Source organism: Mustelus asterias, unplaced genomic scaffold, assembly GCF_964213995.1.
Source record: "Mustelus asterias unplaced genomic scaffold, sMusAst1.hap1.1 HAP1_SCAFFOLD_342, whole genome shotgun sequence".
Classification (NCBI taxonomy): domain Eukaryota; kingdom Metazoa; phylum Chordata; class Chondrichthyes; order Carcharhiniformes; family Triakidae; genus Mustelus; species Mustelus asterias.
Window position 1 is genome coordinate 370,588 of NW_027590302.1, and position 22,287 is coordinate 392,874.

General features: G+C 47.5%; 1 protein-coding gene and 1 pseudogene across 2 annotated transcripts; both read right to left on the reverse strand.

Moving 5' to 3' along the window:
* Positions 1–18,279: 18,279 nt before the first annotated feature.
* Positions 18,280–21,048, reverse strand: LOC144486434 (uncharacterized). The gene is made up of 2 exons (XM_078204471.1): positions 20,435–21,048; positions 18,280–19,699 (listed from the first exon to the last, which is right to left on the reverse strand). The coding sequence occupies exon 2, from the start codon at positions 19,342–19,344 to the stop codon at positions 18,751–18,753; it is 594 nt and encodes a 197-aa protein (XP_078060597.1). The 5' UTR covers positions 19,345–19,699; positions 20,435–21,048; the 3' UTR covers positions 18,280–18,750.
* Positions 20,493–20,982, reverse strand: LOC144486436 (large ribosomal subunit protein uL13 pseudogene; annotated as a pseudogene). Its single transcript, XR_013496263.1, has one exon. The product of XR_013496263.1 is annotated as a large ribosomal subunit protein uL13 pseudogene (transcript).
* Positions 21,049–22,287: the final 1,239 nt, after the last annotated feature.

Sequence of the window (22,287 nt, forward strand, 5' to 3'; positions counted from 1 at the left end):
ATAATGGGGAATGGGGAAATGGCAGAGAAACTGAACACTGTGTCTCTGTCTTCATGGAGGAAGATACAGAAATCATCCCAAAAACACGAGAGAACCAAGGGAGTGGTGAGCATGAGGAACTGGAAGAGATTAGCATTCGTGAGAGAGTGGTACTGCAGAAATTAATGGTGTTTGAAATTGAATAAATCCCCAAAAGTTGATGATCTACATCCCAGAGTGTTGAAAGAGGTGGCTGTAGAGATAGTGGATACATTGGGGGTCATCTTTCCAAATTCTATAGATTCTGGAATGGTTGCTGCAGATTGGTAAATATAACCCCACTATTTAAGGAGGGAGATAGCTATGATGTGGAGATGCCGGCGTTGGACTGGAGTGGGCACAGTAAGAAGTCTCAGAACATCATGTTAAAGTCCAACAGGTTTATTTGGTAGCACGAGCTTTCGGAGCGCTACTCCTTCATCAGGTGAGTCCTGAAATCTCGTACAACCAAATAAACCTTTTGGACTTTAACCTGGTGTTCTGAGACTTCTTACTGTAAGGAGGGAGAGAGAAAATGGGGAACCACAGACCCATTAGCCTGACGTCAGTAGGATGGAAAATGCTACGATCTATTATAAAGGATGGTGATCACATATGAATTAGGAGCAGGAGTAGGCCACTCGGCCCCTCGAGCCTGCTCGACCATTCATGATTGATCTGATTGTAACCTCAATTCCACATTTCCATTATCTCTCTCATCTCCAGATGTCTGATTTCATGAATTCTCTCAGGCTAAGAGGCTTTGTTAGATCAAACTATACTCTGGGGTTGTCTCTCTTGTAACCAGGCCTTGCTGCTTACCTGGGTTCTGAACCATAGAACCATAGAAAATTACAGCTCAGAAACAGGCCTTTTGGCCCCTCTTGTCTGTGCCGAACCATTTTATGCCTCGTCCCACTGACCTGCACTTGGACCATATCCCTCCACACCCCTCTCATCCATGAACCCGTCCAAGTTTTTCTTAAATGTTAAAAGTGACCCCGCATTTACCACTTTATCCGGCAGCTCATTCCGCACTCCCACCACTCTCTGCGTGAAGAAGCCCCCCCTAATATTCCCTTTAAACTTTTCTCCTTTCACCCTTAACCCATGCCCTCTGGTTTTTTTCTCCCCTAGCCTCAGCGGAAAAAGCCTGCTCGCATTCACTCTATCTATACCCATCAAAATCTTATACACCTCTATCAAATCTCCCCTCAATCTTCTACGCTCCAGGGAATAAAGTCCCAACCTATTCAACCTTTCTCTGTAACTCAGCTTCTCAAGTACCGGCAACATCCTTGTGAACCTTCTCTGCACTCTTTCAATCTTATTTACATCCTTCCTGTAACTAGGTGACCAAAACTGTACACAATACTCCAAACTCGGCCTCACCAATGCCTTATATAACCTTACCATAACACTGCAACCTTTATACTCGATACTTCGATTTATAAAGGCCAATGTACCAAAGGCACTCTTTACGACCCTATCCACCTGTGACGTCACTTTCTGCTTCAATAAAGATCTGTGGTTTGTACCATTGCCGCTTATGTGATGTTGAAACTTGTGTGATTATTAACCCTTTCAGACCTCCCCTTTGGCCATTGGGTGACCACCCAAAAAGACCAATATAATGTTGAGAATATCTCTCCGAGTCCTTCGGCTGCCAGTCTTCCAGATGTCAGGAGACAGCCAAAACTATCCTGCTGTAAATTTCACCTTCAAGCTTCCCCCTTCTTTGAACAGGGTGCTGCTGGAGCATGGTGAGGGACTGCCAGAACTGGCAATTTAATAGACCTTCTATGATAGACCTCATGGTGGCCATAATAACTTTCCCCCCGTCCCAATGGCCATCCCCATCCTGATTATTTCCCACCACTTAGTTTCCTGCTGTTCCCGGAACAAATCCGTCCCACCCATGGTGTCCGCTGATAGTTTCAGTCTGGTGGCAGTCTGGGTAGTGAGGTTCACCTGTGTTCCTCCCTTATGGGTCTTGTTCTTTGGAGTACCTGACCCACTCATGGGCAATTTCCATAGGCTCCTGCATGGCCTGTCAGACCACTTTCCCCAGTGTTTCGTCAACGTACGCTTCATCCCACCAGGCACCAAACAAGTATCCCGATGTTTTTCCAGACGCGTGGAACTCTCCCACAGTCTGTCACTTACAGACAAAACACTGTGATAGCTTTCACAGAGTAAAGCTGCTGAGATTATCTCTGTCTCTGGGGTGATTATGTATGTCATGATGTGGAGATGCCGGCGTTGGACTGGGGTAAGCACAGTAAGAAGTCTCACAACACCAGGTTAAAGTCCAACAGGTTTATTTGGTAGCAAATACCATAAGCTTTCGGAGCACAGCTCCTTCGTCAGATGGAGTGGTGATCTGTTCTCCAACAGGGCACAGACACAGAAATCAAATTACAGAATACTGATTAGAATGCAAATCTCTACAGCCAGCCAGGTCTTAAATGTACAGACAATGTGGGTGGAGGGAGCATTCAACACAGGTTAAAGAGATGTGTATTGTCTCCAGACAGAACAGCTAGTGAAATTCTGCAAGCCAAGGAGGCAAGCTGTGGGGGTTACTGATAATGTGACATAAATCCAACATCCCGGTTTAGGCCGTCCTCATGTGTGCGGAATCGACATCGACACGGATGCCATCATCTCACGTGAGAACACCATCTACCAGGTACACGGTACCTACTCTTGCAACTCGGCCAACGTTGTCTACCTGATACGCTGCAAGAAAGGATGTCCCGAGGCATGGTACATTGGGGAAACCATGCAGACGCTACAACAACGGATGAATGAACACCGCTCGACAATCACCAGGCAAGACTGTTCTCTTCCTGTGGGGGAGCACTTCAGCAGTCACGGGCATTCAGCCTTGGATCTTCAGGTAAGCGTTCTCCAAGGCGGCCTTCACGACACACGACAGCGCAGAGTCGCTGAGCAGAAACTGATAGCCAAGTTCCGCACACATGAGGACGGCCTAAACCGGGATGTTGGATTTATGTCACATTATCAGTAACCCCCACAGCTTGCCTCCTGGGCTTGCAGAATTTCACTCGCTGTTCTGTCTGGAGACAATACACATCTCTTTGACCTGTGTTGAATGCTCCCTCCACCCACGTTGTCTGTACATTTAATCGAGGGATTGAGTTTAGGAGTCGGGAGATAATGCTGCAGCTTTATAGGACCCTGGTTAGACCCCACTTGGAGTACTGCGCGCAGTTCTGGTCACCTCATTACAGGAAAGATGTTGAAGCCATTGAAAGGGTGCAGAGGAGATTTACAAGGATGTTGCCTGGATTGGGGGGCATGCCTTATGAGGATAGGTTGAGGGAGCTTGGTCTCTTCTCCCTGGAGAGACGAAGGATGAGAGGTGACCTGATAGAGGTTTACAAGATGTTGAGGGGTCTGGATAGGGTGGACTCTCAGAGGCTATTTCCAAGGGCTGAAATGGTTGCTACGAGAGGACACAGGTTTAAGGTGCTGGGGGGTAGGTACAGGGGGGATGTCAGGGGTAAGTTTTTCACTCAGAGGGTGGTGGGTGAGTGGAATCGGCTGACGTCGGTGGTGGTGGAGGCAAACTCGTTGGGGTCTTTTAAGAGACTTCTGGATGAGTACATGGGATTTAATGGGATTGAGGGCTATAGATAGGCCTAGAGGTGGGGATGTGATCGGCGCAACTTGTGGGCCGAAGGGCCTGTTTGTGCTGTGGCTTTCTATGTTCTATGTTCTATTTAAGACCTGGCTGGCTGTAGAGATTTGCATTCTAATCAGTATTCTGTAATTTGATTTCTGTGTCTGTTTGCACTGTTTGAGAACAGATAACCACTCCATCTGACGAAGGAGCTGTGCTCCGAAAGCTTATGGTATTTGCTACCAAATAAACCTGTTGGACTTTAACCTGGTGTTGTGAGACTTCTTACTGTGATTATGTATCACAGAGTGGGGCCCACCTGTACTGCTTTAAATGCCTCCTTCAATGGTAAAATAGCAATGATTATCTTGCTTGTGTTCCTGAGAAGCTTGAGGGTCCGACAGGCACACACAATGTAATGCTCTGATTCTGACAGCATTCTGCCCTGCTCACATATTCCATGATGTGGAGATGCCGGCGTTGGACTGGGGTAAACACAGTAAGAAGTTTAACAACACCAGGTTAAAGTCCAACAGGTTTATTTGGTAGCAAAAGCCACACAAGCTTTCGGAGCTCCAAGCCCCTTCTTCAGGTGAGTGGGAATTGTTTTGTTTTGTTTCTTAAAGACTTGATTAGCTGTAAGTATTCGCATTCCAACCATTATTCATGTAAATTGACTCTGTGTCTTTATATGCCCTGTTTGTGAACAGAATTCCCACTCACCTGAAGAAGGGGCTTGGAGCTCCGAAAGCTTGTGTGGCTTTTGCTACCAAATAAACCTGTTGGACTTTAACCTGGTGTTGTTACACATATTCCAGGTCCTCCCCATGGGTCATGTATCCTTTAGACCCGGCTCGGTGAACCCAGCCCCTTTCCTCTGTCCCAAATGATTCAAATCTGTAACAGTCCTTAAAGATCCCGTTGGATGTGTTTTCCTGTGGAAATGCCATGATAAATTTTATAGCCCTCACCGGACCACCTCCCAGTCAAGTGTTCACTAATTAAATTAATTAATTAATCATTAATCACTAATCAGATCCCTACTCCTGTTTTCCTGACCTGCAGTGAAAAGGAAAACCTTCAGGCATGCTGGTAACCTAAATATCTACATCGAAACATAGGCAGGCAGATTGGATGTGAGGTGAAACTTTAGTTACATGATGAGTACCCCGGCCTGGAACTCGCTCGCGGAAGCAGAAACTATCATTGATTTACAGACAAGTTTGGGTGAGCAGTTGGAGGAAATAAAGATGCGGGGGAACAGGGAGAGGGGGGGAATGAGACTGACTGGATTGTTCTACAGAGAATCGGCACGGACTCCAATTACCCAATGTACTCCTTCTGTGAATCATAGAATCCCTACAGTGCAGAAGGAGGCCATTCGACCCATCGAGTCTGCACCAACCACAAACCCACCCAGGCCTTATCCCCGTAACCCCATGCATTTACCCTAACTGGTCCCCTTAACACTTAGGGGCAATTTATTTAGCACGGCCAATGCATCTAACCCACACATCATTCAGACTGTGGGAGGAAACCGGAGCACCCGGAGGAAACCCAAGCAGACACGGGAAGAATGTGCAGACTCCGCACAGACAGTGACCCAAGCCGGGAATCGAACCCGGGACCCTGGCGCTGTGAGGGAGCAGCGCTAACCCACTGTGCCACCCCATTCATGTCTGTCCCGGTGAATATTAAGAAAGTTTAAGCAATGTCAGGAAATGGTTCCAAATCTCAAATCTTCAAAGTCAGACCGAACCTCATCTCTCGAGATTATCACACACCCGAACTTTGACTTGGCCCTCAGTGGTTTGAATTATCCCTTCAGTTGCAACGGTTAAATGTTTTTAAGAGTCCTTCACCCTGGGGATCTACAGTGGTCAGTGCGTACTCGGTTCCATGAGCTCCACACCGCAGTTCCTTTCCAACTCCTGTGGCAGCTCTGGAGGAGTAGCTATTCAGTTCAGACAGTTGTACTGAATTGACTCCCGAGTTTGCACTTCCAAATAATCCCCCGATATCTCCCAGCATACTTCTTTTATTTTGTATCCGTGATTCAGGAGCAATTCTGTAAGTATAATCGTCATTTATACATTTTATACAATTTATACATAGATAAAGAGCAAGAGGGTGGCCAGGGAGAGGGTTGGCCCACTCAAGGACAGGGTTGGGAATCTATGCGTGGCGCCAGAGGATATGGGTGAGGTATTAAATGAGAGATTGAATAGGTTGGGACTTTATTCCCTGGAGCGTAGAAGATTGAGGGGAGATTTGATAGAGGTGTATAAGATTTTGATGGGTATAGATAGAGTGAATGCAAGCAGGCTTTTTCCGCTGAGGCTAGGGGAGAAAAAAACCAGAGGGCATGGGTTAAGGGTGAAAGGAGAAAAGTTTAAAGGGAATATTAGGGGGGGCTTCTTCACGCAGAGAGTGGTGGGAGTGTGGAATGAGCTGCCGGATAAAGTGGTAAATGCGGGGTCACTTTTAACATTTAAGAAAAACTTGGACGGGTTGATGGATGAGAGGGGTGTGGAGGGATGTGGTCCAAGTGCAGGTCAGTGGGACGAGGCATAAAATGGTTCGGCACAGACAAGAAGGGCCAAAAGGCCTGTTTCTGAGCTGTAATTTTCTATGGTTCTACTTTGTGTTAGTATTCACCAAAGAGAAGGACTTGGTGGATGATGAGTCTGGGAAAGTGTGTGGATAGTTTGAGTCATGTTGAGATCAAAAAGGAGGAGGTATTGGGGTTCTTGAGAAACATTAAGGTAGACAAATCCCCAGGGCCTGACGGGATATACCCCAGAATACTGAGAGGGGCAAGGGAGGAAATTGCTGGGGCCTTGAGAGAAACATTTGTATCCTCACTGGCTACAGGGGAGGTCATGATGTGGAGATGCCGGCGTTGGACTGGGGTAAACACAGTAAGAGTTTTAACAACACCAGGTCAAAGTCCAACAGGTTTATTTGGTAGCAAATGCCATTAGCTTTCGGAGCGCTGCTCCTTCGTCAGATGGAGTGGAAATGTGCTCTCAAACAGTGCACAGAGACACAAAATCAAGTGACAGAATACTGATTAGAATGCGAAACTCTACAGCCAACCGGGTCTTAAAGATACAGACAATGTGAGTGGAGGCAGCATTAAGCACAGGTTAAAGAGATGTGTATTGTCTCCAGACAGGACAGCCAGTGAGATTCTGCAAGCCCAGGCAAGCTATGGGGATTACAGATAGTGTGACATAAACCCAATATCCCAGTTGAGGCCGTCCTCATGTGTGCGGAACCTGGCTATCAGTCTCTGCTCAGCATTTCTGCATTGTCATGTGTCGTGAAGGCCGCCTTGGAGAACACTTTGGCCGCCTTGGCAGCCTTCACGACACATGACAGCGCAGAATCACTGAGCAGAAACTGATAGCCAAGCTCCGCATACATGAGGACGGCCTAAACCGGGATATTGGGTTCATGTCACACTATCTGTAACCCCCAGGACTTGCAAAATCTCACTAACTTTCCTGTCTGGAAACAATACACATCTTTTTAACCTGTGCCTAATGCTCTCTCCACTCACATTGTCTGTACCTTTAAGACTTGATTATCTGTAAAGACTTGCATTCCAACCATTATTCATGTAAATTGAGTTTGTGTCTCTGTGCTCTGTTTGTGATCAGAACTCCCACCCACCTGACGAAGGAGCAGCGTTCCAAAAGCTAGTGGCTTTTGCTACCAAATAAACCTGTTGGACTTTAATCTGGTGTTGTTCGACTTCTTACTGTGTTTACCCCAGTCCAATGCCGGCATCTCCACATCTTGGTCAAAGAAGACAGAGGGTAGCAGTGGAAGGGTGCGTTTCTGAATGGAGGGCTGTGACAAGTGGTGTTCCTCAGGGATCAGTGCTGGGACCTTTGCTGTTTGTTATATATATAAATGATTTGGAGGAAAATGTAACTGGATTGATTGGTAAGTTTGCGGACGATCCAAAGGTTGGTGGATTTGCGGATAGCGATGAGGACCATCAGAGGATACAGCAGGATATAGACCAGTTGGAGACTTGGGCGGAGAGATGGCAGATGGAGTTTAATCCGGACAAATGTGAGGTAATGCATTTTGGAAGGTCTACTACAGATAGGAAATATACAGTAAATGGCAGAACCCTTAAGAGTATTGATAGGCAGAGGGATCTGGGTGTACAGGTACACAGGTCGCTGAAAGTGGCAATGCAGGTGGAGAAGGTAGTCAGGAAGGCATACGGCACGCTTGCCTTCATTGGCCGAGGCATTGAGTTTAAAAATTGACAAGTCATGTTGCAACTTTATAGAACCTTAGTTAGGTCACACTTGGAATATAGTGTTCAAATCTGGTCACCACACTACCAGAAGGATGTGGAGGCTTTGGAGAGGGTTACAGAAAAGATTTACCAGGATGTTGCCTGGTATGGAGGGCATTAGCTATGAGGAGAGGTTGGAGAAACTTGGTTTGTTCTCACTTGAGGGGCGACCTGATTGAAGTCTACAAGATTATGAGAGGCATGGACAGAGTGGTTAGTCAGAAGCTTTTTCCCCAGGGTGGAAGAGTCAATTACTAGGGGGCACAGGTTTAAAGTGCGAGGGGCAAGGTTTAAAGGAGATGTACGAGGCAGAATTTTTACAGAGAGTAGTGGGTGCCTGGAACACATTGCCGGGGGAGGTAATGGAAGCGGATATGGTAGAGACTTTGAAGGGGTGTCTTGACAAGTACATGAGTAGGATGGGAATAGAGGGATATGGTCCCCGGAAGGGTAGGGGGTTTTAGTTAAGTCGGGCAGCATGGTCGGTGCAGGCTTGGAGGGCCGAATGGCCTGTTCCTGTGCTGTAATTTTCTTTGTTCTTTTGTCAATGATTCCCTGCAGTTGGATTTTAGCCCATTTAATTGGGATGATCGTGGCAAGTTGAATGTAATATCATTAAATACCTGAAATATTCTTGCTTATTCTGGGGATACCATTGTCACATTGGATCATAAAGTTTTAAGAGTTCCCAATCCCAACTAGCCCATCTGGGGGACTTCTAACATGTTTGGACATTTGGTAGGTTTTTGATATCCACAAGTAGTAAGATTATAACGTCTAACATCGAAACAATCAAGTCTATCGATTAGATGAGTACTTAATTCTTGGCAATAACGACCTTCTAGTCCAGCTTCCCACACAAAGGAGGGGAGATAAATCTACCCAGCAATCAAATTAATATTGGATCTCAAGATCACAGACTCACAAATCAATAATTATAAACACATAGGGTGGCACGGTGGCACAGTACCAGGTACCCAGGTTCAATTCCAGCCTCGGGTCACTGTCTGTGCGGAGTCTGCACGTTCTCCCCGTGTCTGCGTGGGTTTCCTCCGGGTGCTCCGGTTTCCTCCCACAGTCCGAAAGACGTGCTGGTTAGGGGTGCATTGAACGTGTTAAATTCTCGCTCAATGAACCCAAACAGACGCCGGAGTGTGGCGACGAGGGGATTTTCACAGTAACTTCATTGCAATGTTAATGTAAGCCTGCTTGTGACTAATAAAGCTTAAAGAACTTTCAATATCACGCCAACACCTTCTTGATTCTCAGGCAATCTTATCCAAAGATCTTGAAGTCTTTGCTTATCTCTCCATCGATGGCCCCAATGCCGAGGGCGGCAGTTAGAGTATCAAATTCTGTTCTCTTAAAAAAGAACAAAGAAAATTACAGCACAGGAACAGGCCCTTCGGCCCTCCTAGCCTGCATCAACCATGCTGCCCGACTGAACTAAAATCCCCTACCCTTCTGGGGACCAGATCCCTCTATTCCCATCTTACTCATGTTTTTGTCAAGACGCCCCTTAGTACCGTATCCGCTTCCAATACCTCCCCCCGGCAGCGAGTTCCAGGCGCCCACCACCCTCTGTGTAAAAAATCTGCCTCGTACATCTCCTTTAAACCTTGCCCCTCGCACCTTAAACCTGTGCCCCCTAGTAATTGACTCTTCCACCCTGGGGAAAAAGCTTCTGACTATCCACTCTGTCCATGCCCCTCATAATCTTGTAGACTTCTATCAGGTCGCCCCTCAACCCCCGTCGTCCCAGTGAGAACAAACCAAGTTTCTCCAACCTCTCCTCTTAGCTAATGCCCTTCATACCAGGGCAACATCCTGGTAAATCTTTTCTGTATCCTCTCCAAAGCTTCCACATCCTTCTGGTAATGTGGCGACCAGAATTAGAACATAGAAAAACTACAGCACAAACAGGCCCTTCGGCCCACAAGTTGTGCCGAACACATCCCTACCTTCTAGACCTACCTATAACCCTCCATCCTATTACGCTCCATGTACTCATCCAGGAGTCTCTTAAAAGACCCTATTGAGTTCGCCTCCACCACCACTGACGGCAGCCGATTCCACTCGCCCACCACCCTCTGTGTGAAAACCTTCCCCCTAACATCTCCCCTGTACCTACCCCCCAGCATCCTAAACCTGTGTCCTCTCGTAGCAGACATTTCCACCCTGGGAAAAAGCCTCTGAGAGTCCACCCGATCTATGCCTCTCAACATCTTGTATACCTCTATTAGGTCTCCTCTCATCCTTCGTCTCTCCAAGGAGAAAAGACCGAGCTCCCTCAGCCTATCCTCATAAGGCATGCCACTCAATCCAGGCAACATCCTTGTAAATCTTCTCTGCACCCTTTTCCACATCCTTCCTATAGTGAGGCGACCAGAACTGAGCACAGTACTCCAAGTGGGGTCTGACGAGGGTCTTATATAGCTGCATCATTATCCCCGGACTCCTAAACTCAATCCCTTGATTGAACAGTATATTCCAACTGCGGCCTAACTAAGGTTCTCTAAAGCTGCAACATGATCTGCCAAAACACAGAAAAGGACACAAGTATCACTAAGAGAAAGCTGTCCATTTACTAGACCCGTCGCTACTTTATTTTCATTAGAATATACATCAGTGCCAGATTGAAATATTCCATTGAATTGAATTGTATCCAATGCCCCAATTCCTATTTGCCATTTAATTTCCGGTCTCTATCTTCTACCCTCAATTACTTAATCCTATCCAGTTTGCTTCATAACATCTTTCAAACAGAAATCAGTCATTTCTATTTGATTCCAGGCAGTAACATATTTCAATTGCTTGTTCTTTGTCTTAAATAGCATCAGCAGGGTAGCACAGTGGGTTAGCGCTGCTGTCTCACAGCGCCAGGGACCCGGGTTCGATTCCCAGTTTGGGTCACTGTCTGTGTGGAGTCTGCACGTTCTCCCCGTGTCTGCGTGGGTTTCCTCCGGGTGCTCCGGTTTCCTCCCACAGTCTGAAAGATGTGCTGGTTAGGGTGGAGTAGTGGATGAGGTGGAGGGCTGTTGTAGGCTGCAAAGAGACATTGATAGGATGCAAAGCTGGGCCGAAAAATAGCAAATGGAGTTTAACCCTGATAAATGTGAGGTGATTCATTTTGGTAGGACTAATTTAAATGTGGATTACAGTGTCAAAGGTAGGGTTCTGAAGACTGTGGAGGAACAGAGAGATCTTGTGGCTCATATCCACAGATCTCTGAAGGTTGCCACTCAAGTGGATCGAGCTGTGAAGAAGGCCTATAGTGTGTTGGCTTTTATTAACAGGGGGTTGGAGTTTAAGAGCCGTGGGGTTATGCTAACTGTACAGGACCTTGGTGAGACCACATTTGGAATATTGTGTGCAGTTCTGGTCACCTCACTATAAGAAGGATGCGGAAGCGCTGAAAAGAGTGCAGAGGAGATTTAACAGGATGCTGCCTGGTTTGGAGGGTAGGTCTTATGAGGAAAGGTTGAGGGAGCTAGGGCTGTTCTCTCTGGAGCGGAGGAGGCTGAGGGGAGACTTAATAGAGGTTTATAAAATGATGAAGGGGATAGATAGAGTGAACGTTCAAACACTATTTCCTCGGGTGGATGGAGCTATTACAAGGGGGCATAACTATAGGGTTCGTGGTGGGAGATACTGGAAGGATATCAGAGGTAGGTTCTTTACGCAGAGAGTGGTTGGGGTGTGGAATGGACTGCCTGCAGTGATAGTGGAGTCAGACACTTTAGGAACATTCAAGCGGATAGGCACATGGAGCACACCAGGATGATAGGGAGTGGGATAGCTTGATCTTGGTTTCAGATAAAGCTCGGCACAACATCGAAGGGCCTGTTCTGTGCTGTACTGTTCTATGTTCTAGGGTGCATTGACCTGAACAGGCGCCGGACTGTGGCGTCTAGGGGAATTTCACAGTAACTTCAATGCAGTGTTAATGTAAACCTTACTTGTGAATATTAAATAAACTTTAACTTTATTTTTTAAGGTAACTTGCTAACAGTGCTTTTTCCTATGTCAAAGTTGTCCCATATTCGAACAACACCATTGGCTTTCGAATGTCCATTGATGCCTCTTGGGGGGAATGAACCCAGAAGAATCGTTCCATACTCAAGCCTGATTCAATCAACAAACAGTTTATTGAGTTACGCCAGCAGGGAGAAGCCACAGGGGCTGACCATGTACAACTCCACCCAACAAAGAAAATCATCGTTAGAGAAACTTCAAATAATCAGGGATTTAAGACGCTAATAAAACTACTAGCACTGAGTGTATTAACTTAAGATCAGACTTACAGACTAACAGAGATGCTGTCTGCATAAAGACATGCATACCCACAGCAAGAGATTTAAACAAGAGAGAGATTTGAACAAGTATTCCTGATTCAAACATGTATTTTGGATTTTGAAATGTATTTCAGATGTATTTTTAAAACAATCTGTACACTTTAGCCAAAAGCAGGCTGCTGCAGAGCATGATGGGATGAAGGCTGAGTGAGATGAACCACATTCTTTGGAACAATGAAACCACAGAATGTGTATATTTTTATCAGCAGAGGTTATGGATAGTGTGGGTTCCCAAAGGCACAGTATGAATAGAGCGGTTCAATTTGTACTGATAGGCAAGTGCTTCTCAAACATAGAACATAGAACATTACAGCGCAGTACAGGCCCTTCGGCCCTCGATGTTGCGCCGACCAGTGGTACCAATCTAAAGCCCCTCTAATCTACACTATTCCAATATCATCCATATGTTTATCCAATAACCATTTGAACGCTCTCAACGTTGACGAGTCCACCACTGCTGCAGGCAGGGCATTCCACGCCCTTACTACTCTCTGAGTAAAGAACCTACCTCTAACATCTGTCCTATATCTATCACCCCTCAATTTAAAGCTATGTCCCCTCGTGCTAGCCAACACCATCCGAGGAAAAAGGCTCTCACTATCCACCCTGTCTAATCCTCTGATCATCTTGTATGCCTCTATTAAGTCACCTCTTAACCTTCTTCTCTCTAACGAAAACCTCAAGCCCCTCAGCCTTTCCTCATACGATTTTCCCACCATACCAGGCAACATAAGAACATAAGAAATAGGAGCAGGAGTAGGCCATCTAGCCCCTCGAGCCTGCCCCGCCATTCAACAAGATCATGGCTGATCTGAAGCGAATCAGTTCCACTTACCCGCCTGCTCCCCATATCCCCTAATTCCCTTATCAATCAGAAAACTATCTACCCGTGATTTAAACATATTCAACGAGGAAGCCTCCACCACTTCAATGGACAGAGAATTCCAGAGATTCACCACCCTCTGGGAGAAGAAGTTCTCCCTCAACTCTGTTCTGAACCGCCCCCCCCCCCCCCCCATCAACATCCTGGTGAATCTCCTCTGCACCCTTTCTAACACTTCCACATCTTTCCTATAATGCGGCGACCAGAACTGTACGCAATACTCCAAATGCGGCCGCACCAGAGTTTTGTACAGTTGCAGCATGACCTCCTGGCTCTGAAACTCAATCCCTCTACCAGTAAAACCTAACACACCGTACGCCTTCTTAACAACCCTATCAACCTGGGTGCCAACTTTCAGGGATCTATGCACATGGACACCCAGATCCCTCTGTTCATCCACACTACCAAGTATCTTACCATTAGCCCAGTACTCTGTATTCCTGTTACTCCTTCCAAAGCGAATCACCTCACACTTTTCCGCATTAAACTCCATTTGCCACCTCTCAGCCCAGCTCTGCAGCTTATCTATGTCCCTCTGTAACCTGCCACTTCCCCTCCGCACTGTCTACAACTCCACCGACTGGGAAACATGGGAATATCAACTGTCTAACTCGACCATTGATGTCATTGGGAGTTGGTGGGAACAGCACCTTTGAACCCTGTAGCTAAGCGTCAGGGGGAAAGAAGCATCCGGATTCTACGGACCAATGAAATCCCATGATGTCAGAGGGTAGAATGCAATTGGCTAAGGTATATGATAGCTGTTAACTGTGATTGATTTGTACCAATGATGACTGGTTTGTAACTAATGGAAGGCGGGAAAAGTGAACTCGAGAAATGTATAATTGTCCTGAAGGATGCATTGCAACTTCAGAGAGGTATTGGAATGCTCAGGGCCATCTCTTCATTGAGGCTGTTGTAGGGAAAAATCCCTTGTACCAGTGCATTCAAGGAGGTCGAGTCGCAAGGCAACGTTCAAAGTGTTTTTCTTTATTGTACAATTACTGGGAACCCAGGGAGAACCAACGTAACCAGCTCCGAAACAGTGGCTTGGCCACGTTGATCTCCCCCCTTTCACATCAGCTCTGGATCTTTATAGGGATCCAAATTCGAGCGGGAACATTTGATTATGCATTTTTACAATATGTATAAAGTGGTCTGTCGGGTCAGGAAGTTCTCTGGGAGGCTTGTCAATTTGCATTTGTATGGTGTGTGTTTGTGTTAATGGGACTACCTGTTCTTGCCCCGGTGTTTTAATGTGTTTCCCATTATCCCCTCTATGTGTCTCCTTATCTGAATTCACCTCGTTGTTTTGTTTCTGTGTTCCCTGCTTGCGAGATTAGGTGTTAATGTCATTTTGTCCTGCTGTGTGTAGGGAGATTTAATCTAATCTTTTATTCCTTTTACCATAAGACCATAAGACATAGGAGCGGAAGTAAGGCCATTCGGCCCATCGAGTCCACTCCACCATTCAATCATGGTTGATTTCAACTCCATTTACCCACTCCCTCCCCGTAGCCCTTAATTCCTCGAGAAATCAAGAATTTATCAATTTCTGTCTTGAAGACGCTCAACGTCTCGGCCTCCACAGCCCTCTGTGGCAATGAATTCCACAGACCCACCACTCTCTGGCTGAAGAAATTTCTCCTCATCTCTGTTCTAAAGTGACTCCCTTTTATTCTAAGGCTGTGCCCCCGCGTCCTAGTCTCCCCTGCTAATGGAAACAACTTCCCTACGTCCATCCTATCTAAGCCGTTCATTATCTTGTAAGTTTCTATCAGATCTCCCCTCAACCTCCTAAACTCCAATGAATATAATCCCACGATCCTCAGACGTTCATCGTATGTCAGGCCTACCATTCCTGGGATCATCCGTGTGAATCTCCGCTGGAGCGCTCCAGTGCCAGTATGTCCTTCCTGAGGTGTGGGGCCCAAAATTGCTCACAGTACTCCAAATGGGGCCTAACCAGTGCTTTATAAAGCCTCAGAAGTACATCCCTGCTTTTGTATTCCAAGCCTCTTGAGATAATCATAGAATCATAGAAACCCTACAGTGCAGAAGGAGGCCATTCGGCCCATCGAGTCTGCACCGACCACAATCCCACCCAGGCCCTACCCCCACATATTTACCCGCTAATCCCTTTAACCTATGCATCTCAGGACTCTAAGGGGCAATTTTTAACCTGGCCAATCAACCTAACCCACACATCTTTGGACTGTGGGAGGAAACCGGAGCACCCGGAGGAAACCCACGCAGACACGAGGAGAATGTGCAAACTCCACACAGACAGTGACCCGAGCCGGGAATCGAACCCGGGACCCTGGAGCTGTGAAGCAGCAGTGCTAACCACTGTGTTACCGTGCCGCCCGTGACACGGTAGCACAGTGGTTAGCACTAAATGACAACATTACATTTGCTTTCTTAATTACGGACTCAACCTGCAAGTTTACCTTTAGAGAATCCTGGACTAGGACTCCCAAGTCCCTTTGCACTTTAGCATTATGAATTTTGTCACCGTTTAGAAAATAGTCCATGCCTCTATTCTTTTTTCCAAAGTGCAAGACTTCGCACTTGCCCACGTTGAATTTCATCAGCCACTTCTTGGACCACTCTCCTAAACTGTCTAAATCTTTCTGCAGCCTCCCCACCTCCTCAATACTACCTGCCCCTCCACCTATCTTTGTATCATCGGCAAACTTGGCCAGAATGCCCCCAGTCCCGTCATCTAGATCGTTAATATATAAAGAGAACAGCTGTGGCCCCAACACTGAACCCTGCGGGACACCACTTGTCACCGGTTGCCATTCTGAGAAAGAACCTTTTATCCCAACTCTCTGCCTTCTGTCTGACAGCCAATCGTCAATCCATGTTAGTATCTTGCCTTGAATACCATGGGCCCTTATTGTACTCAGCAGTCTCCCGTGAGGCACCTTGTCAAAGGCCTTTTGGAAGTCAAGATAGATAACATCCATTGGCTCTCCTTGGTCTAACCTATTTGTTATCTCTTCAAAGAACTAGTTTGTTAAGTTTCTTTGCCTGCCTTGGCCATTTTATTCCTGTAATATTTTATTGATAGTCTGGTTATGCCATATAGCCCACTCTCGGTCTTGACCCGCAGATATCCCGACCTTCCTTGGCCAAAGGCCGGTTTAAAATGCAGCTTTGCGCTGTTGCTGGGCAGAATAAGGGTCTTTCGTTGGCTTTGAAATTTAAAGGTCTCTCACCTGTGCAGAGGGGGTTTGAACGAATATCCATCCGGGTGTTCCCCTCTGCATTGTAGGCACGTTATGAATGGTGCCAATATGGCTTTTGGAAAATTGCCTACTTCAAGGCAGTGGATGCCCAATGCCCTCCCAGTGTGCGTTAGTCAAATAAAGATACAGACTTTAGCCAGGATACTGACTTTGCGAGTCTTTGTATTAGCTGAAGATTTGGCAATACTTTGTCTCTGAAAAAACCCCGCATATGGTATGCTTGCCTTTATAGGACGGGGTATAGAGTAATCATAGAAATCATAGAAATCATAGAAACCCTACAGTGCAGAAGGAGGCCATTCGGCCCATCGAGTCTGCACCGACCACAATCCCACCCAGGCCCTACCCCCACATATTTACCCGCTAATCCCTCTAACCTACGCATCCCAGGACTCTAAGGGGCAATTTTTAACCTGGCCAATCAACCTAACCCGCACATCTTTGGACTGTGGGAGGAAACCGGAGCACCCGGAGGAAACCCACGCAGACACGAGGAGAATGTGCAAACTCCACACAGACAGTGACCCGAGCCGGGAATCGAACCCGGGACCCTGGAGCTGTGAAGCAGCAGTGCTAACCACTGTGCTACCGTGCCGAGTATAAAAGCTGGAGTCTGATGATGCAGCTGTATAGAACGCTGGTTAGGCCACATTTGGAATACTGCGTCCAGTTCTGGTCGCCGCACTACCAGAAGGACGTGGAGGCATTGGAGAGAGTGCAGAGAAGGTTTACCAGGATGTTGCCTGGTATGGAGGGTCTTAGCTATGAGGAGAGATTGGGTAAACTGGGGTTGTTCTCCCTGGAAAGACGGAGAATGAGGGGAGATCTAATAGAGGTGTACAAGATTATGAAGGGTATAGACAGGGTGAACAGTGGGAAGCTTTTTCCCAGGTCGGAGGTGACGATCACGAGGGGTCACGGGCTCAAGCTGAGAGGGGCGAAGTATAACTCAGACATCAGAGGGATGTTTTTTACACAGAGGGTGGTGGGGGCCTGGAATGCGCTGCCAAGTAGGGTGGTGGAGGCAGGCACGCTGACATCGTTTAAGACTTACCTGGATAGTCACATGAGCAGCCTGGGAATGGAGGGATACAAACGATTGGTCTAGTTGGACCAAGGAGCGGCACAGGCTTGGAGGGCCGAAGGGCCTGTTTCCTGTGCTGTACTGTTCTTTGCATCATTCATCAATTCATATCCAGTTACTTAGCTCATCCCAGCTGGACACAATCCAATCAGAATGATTATTATATACATTTCATATAGCTCCAATGAAATTAATAACTGGGTATCATGAGGTTGTGTGATCAGCTCATGAACGGATAGATTTCCTCTCCCATGTTTCCCAGACCCCCTTCATCAACTGTCCTTGGGCCTTCTCTGTATCTCGACATAGGTTCCTTTGCCTTGTCCCTGTTAGCCACAGTCCCTGTTAGCCACAGTCCCTGTTAGCCACAGTCCCTGTTAGCCACAGTCCCTGTTAACAGTTACTCAGAGGCAGCTGCCTGGGGGCGGCTAAAGTGGGAGTCCCTGTGGAGTGAGCTGTTTCCTGTGTCTGTATTACTGAATACCCCCTAGAATGTGGTCAAGTCAGCTAGCCCCATGATGCTTCTCGAACTGTTATACTCCATTGTGATTAGTATTGTATATTGCTGGTATGAAATGGAATATCTATATATCTAATTGCCTTTGCTTCAGGCCTATCTCAACAGAGTGTTTGGCCGTTTTTGTATTAAACATTAGCTCACTGGCTACAGTGGTGAAGGGAGTTAACCTTACTGTTTCTGTAAGTTGGTTTAGACCCCTGTTCAAATATGTTTTACTGTGAGTTTACCACAAGTAACTTTTAACAAGTCGTTGCTATGGAGAATGCACCAAGGAACAGTTAATTTCTAAGGTTTTGTCCAAGTTTAAACCCGGCGTGTCGATTTGGGTTGGTCAAGGCAGTGCCGGGAGTTACAAAACAGGGAATGGCTGACTCCCAGGTTTTTGTTTATTTGAAAAAGGCCCCATTCCTGTAGTTAGTTGTGAAGTCGCTGGTGTCTCTGCAGGTTACATAACAGAGTGAATCCCTTCCCACACTAGAGCGGGAGAATGGCCTCTCTCCAGTGTGAACTCGCTGGTGTGTCTTCAGGTTAGATGCAGCATTGAATCTCTTCCCACAGATGGGACAGGGGTAGGGTCTCTCCCCGGTGTGAATTCGCTGGTGGGTCTGAAGGTGGGATGATGTTTTGAAACTCTTTGCGCAGTGAGAGCAGCTGAACAGTCTCTCCTCACTGTGAATGCACTGGTGGGACAATGTGCTCTGAAGAGGTCAGAAAGACGCTACCACAATCAGAGCATTTAAAAGGTCTCTCGTTGGTGTGAATGGGCTGGTGTTTCAGTAAACTGCACGACTGAGTGAATCGCTTCCCACACTCAGAGCAGGCGAAGAAGGGTTTCTCCCCACTGTGAACTCGCTGGTGTGTCCGCAGGTTGGAGAGCTGACTGAATCCCCTCCCACACTCAGAGCAGGTGAACGGCCTCTCCCCAGTGTGAACTCGCTGGTGCCTCTGCAGTAGGGATGGCACACTAAATCCCTTCCCACACACAGAGCAGATGAATGGCCTCTCCCCAGTGTGACTGCGTTGATGGATTTCCAGATCAGATGGGGAACAGAATCCCTTCCCACACTGAGAGCAGGTGAACGGCCTCTCCCCAGTGTGAACTCGCTGCTGTTTTAGAAGAATGGATAACTGAGTGAATCTCGAGCCACACACAGAACAGGTGAACAGCCTCTCCCCAGTGTGACTGCGTTGATGGATTTCCAGATCAGATGGGGATATGAATCCCTTCCCACAGTCCCCACATTTCCACGGTTTCTCCATGGTGCGGGTGTCCTTGTGACTCTCCAGGTTAAACAATCAGTTAAATCTCACACAGAACACGGGTACAGTCTCTCCCGCTGTGAATGCTGCGATGTATTTTCAGGCTGTGTAACTGGTTAAAGCTCTTTCCACACTCAGTGCACTGGAACACTCTCACTCGGGTGTGTGACTCTCGCTGCTTTACCAGTCACACTGATGTCTAAAGCTTTTTGAAGTAGACAGAACTGAAAAACATTCCTCCTTCTAGATTCAAAGACCGAAGATATTCAGGTCCCGACGAATTGAGGACTCTGTCAGATGTTGATGTGACGTTTGGTCTGAGATTTCTGTCTGTAAATCCTCACCTTCTGATATCCTGTAAAAGGAGTTTACAAAAGTCATCACAGTCACTACAGGATAGAAATGCAGAACAGAAAATTCTAGTTTCTATGGAACATTCTTTCCTCTCTCATTCCCCCCAAAAGCTGTGAATCTCCATCCCACACACTCTCCCTCCATTCTCACTCTGCTGTATCTAATATTCACCCTCCCAATTCTCCTGAAGGTGCTGATTGAGGCTGATTGACAGATCCATGCTCACTGCTTCCTGTCCTGGACACAGAGAGCTGGAAATCTCCATGCAGGCGGCCAGACAGATCTATGTCTATCTGACTGGACTAAAAATGTATGGAATGTACAGACTGGATTCACTTCCTTTCCCTTCAGTTGCTGCAAGTCCCCAATAATAATAAATGTACTTTATTACAGAACCATAAATAGCAGATCTAATCTGTACTACATAACATTAGACATATCTCTGGTCTATATTAATTTATTATTCTCTTAAATGTCAGCCATCGCCTGTGGAAACCAGCCCTTTAATTGTGAGCATTAGGAAAGAGACCATCCTTTTAGCCAGACAAATAAATGTGTCAAGCTGAGGGAGCAAACGATGTCAATGTCTTTAAGAGAGAGAGACCTGGGCCAACCTTTCCAGAGTCTGCAGCCTCCCTGGATTCACTTCCTTTCCCTTCAGTTGCTGCAAGTCCCCAATTTCCCCCAGAATGAGAAAATAAATGGAAAGGGGGATAAAAGAAAGTGTTTTACTCACAGATGTTGGAACAGGAGGAAGTTTGAGCCTGTCTGAAGCTCAATCTTTTTTTTTAAACCATTTTTTTCTGTAGCTTTTATTGTCAATGTCTCTGAGTGAATATATTAAACAAGAACACCATATTGTTTCAGAACTGCAGTGTACTTGGCAATTTTGCTTTCAACATTCTTCTCAGCTATTTTCTTCAGTTTTAAAACTTTCTTCTTTTTCTCATAGTAAAGCTTGGCTTTTTCTTTTCGCTTCTCTTCAAGCGTGGCTGTAACTGCCTGGTATTTCCAACCAACCTCATGAGCAAGGCGACCAAGGAGAGCAAACTTACGAGTTGGCTTCAAATGTACAATCTTCAGGGCTGCTGGCACAACCATACGTTTCCTCTTATCGGACGGAGGGGGGATCCCATCGAAGACCTTCAGTCTGTCCAAAGCAGCTTGACCTCTCTTTGTCTTATGGGGCAACATACCTCTTACAGTTCTCCAGAAGATCCGGCTTGGCGCTCTGAAGTGACATGGGCCACGAGAGGGGTTAGTATTCATCCTCTTGCGCAAAAAAGCAAGATACTTAAGTTTATTTCATAGAAATCATAGAAACCCTACAGTGCAGAAGGAGGCCATTCGGCCCATCGAGTCTGCACCGACCACAATCCCACCCAGACCCTACCCCCACATATTTTACCCGCTAATCCCTCTAACCTACGCATCCCAGGACTCTAAGGGGCAATTTTTTAACCTGGCCAATCAACCTAACCCGCACATCTTTGGACTGTGGGAGGAAACCGGGGCACCCGGAGGAAACCCACGCAGACACGAGGAGAACGTGCAAACTCCACACAGACAGGGACCCGAGCCGGGAATCGAACCCGGGACCCTGGAGCTGTGAAGCAGCGGTGCTAACCCACTGTGCTACCGTGCCGCCCTGTAGAAGTTGCCAGAGATGTTAATCCCTTCACACCTCACCACCACCACTCTGTGGCCTATTAAGACCTGTTTAGCCACGATGGCAGCCAGCCGGCCCAGGAGATGGCCCCGGCCATCCAGGAGCAGCACCTTGTTGAAGCCGTCCGCCAGAGCAGCAGCTTTGCTGGGCAGGAGTGAGCAGCTGAACAAGCTCATTGTCCCACTTCCGCATTCAGACAATGGGGGAGCTCTGATTGGCTGGAGGACCAGACTCCTTCCGGTCCTCCGACTTTCCATTGGTCAATACCTCATCATGGGGAACAAAGGGAGCTCTCCCTGCACATGCGCAGCTTCCCCCCTCCCCCCGCACATGCGCAGCTTCCCCCCTCCCCCCGCACATGCGCAGTCTCCTTCCTGCCTTGAACACGGGCGGCTGCCCCTCTCCCCCGCACATGCGCGCAGCTTCCCCTCTCCTCCGCACATGCGCGGCTTCCCCATCTCCCCCGCACATGCGCAGTCCCGGGCCAGGCCGGGGGGGGGGGGGGGGGGGGGGAGATCATCGAGAGGCTTCTCGGCCTGGCCGGTGACGTCAGCCGGTTGCCCCGGGGGACACCTCGGCTCGAGGAGGAGGTGCAAAGGGGGCGCGCGCGCCCGGGGCCTGCGCACTGGGAAACCGTCGAGGCGTCACCGCGGATTGGACACCAGCTGAGCGCGGCGGCTGACGGTCCAAGCCCCGCCCACTCCCCCCCCCCCCCCCACGTGGGCTCGGGTCCCGCCCCTTCATTGTCTACATGCAGCGGATTGACCAATGGCGGCGCTTGGAGGACCGGATGCGCGCTGGTCCTCCTGCCAATCAGAGTGTGTGCTTTGTGGCAATGGCGACAGTGGTCTTCCTCTGTTGTGTGAATGGAGATTGAGCTTCAGGCAGACTCCAACCCCCCCCCTGTCCCCAGCCTCTGT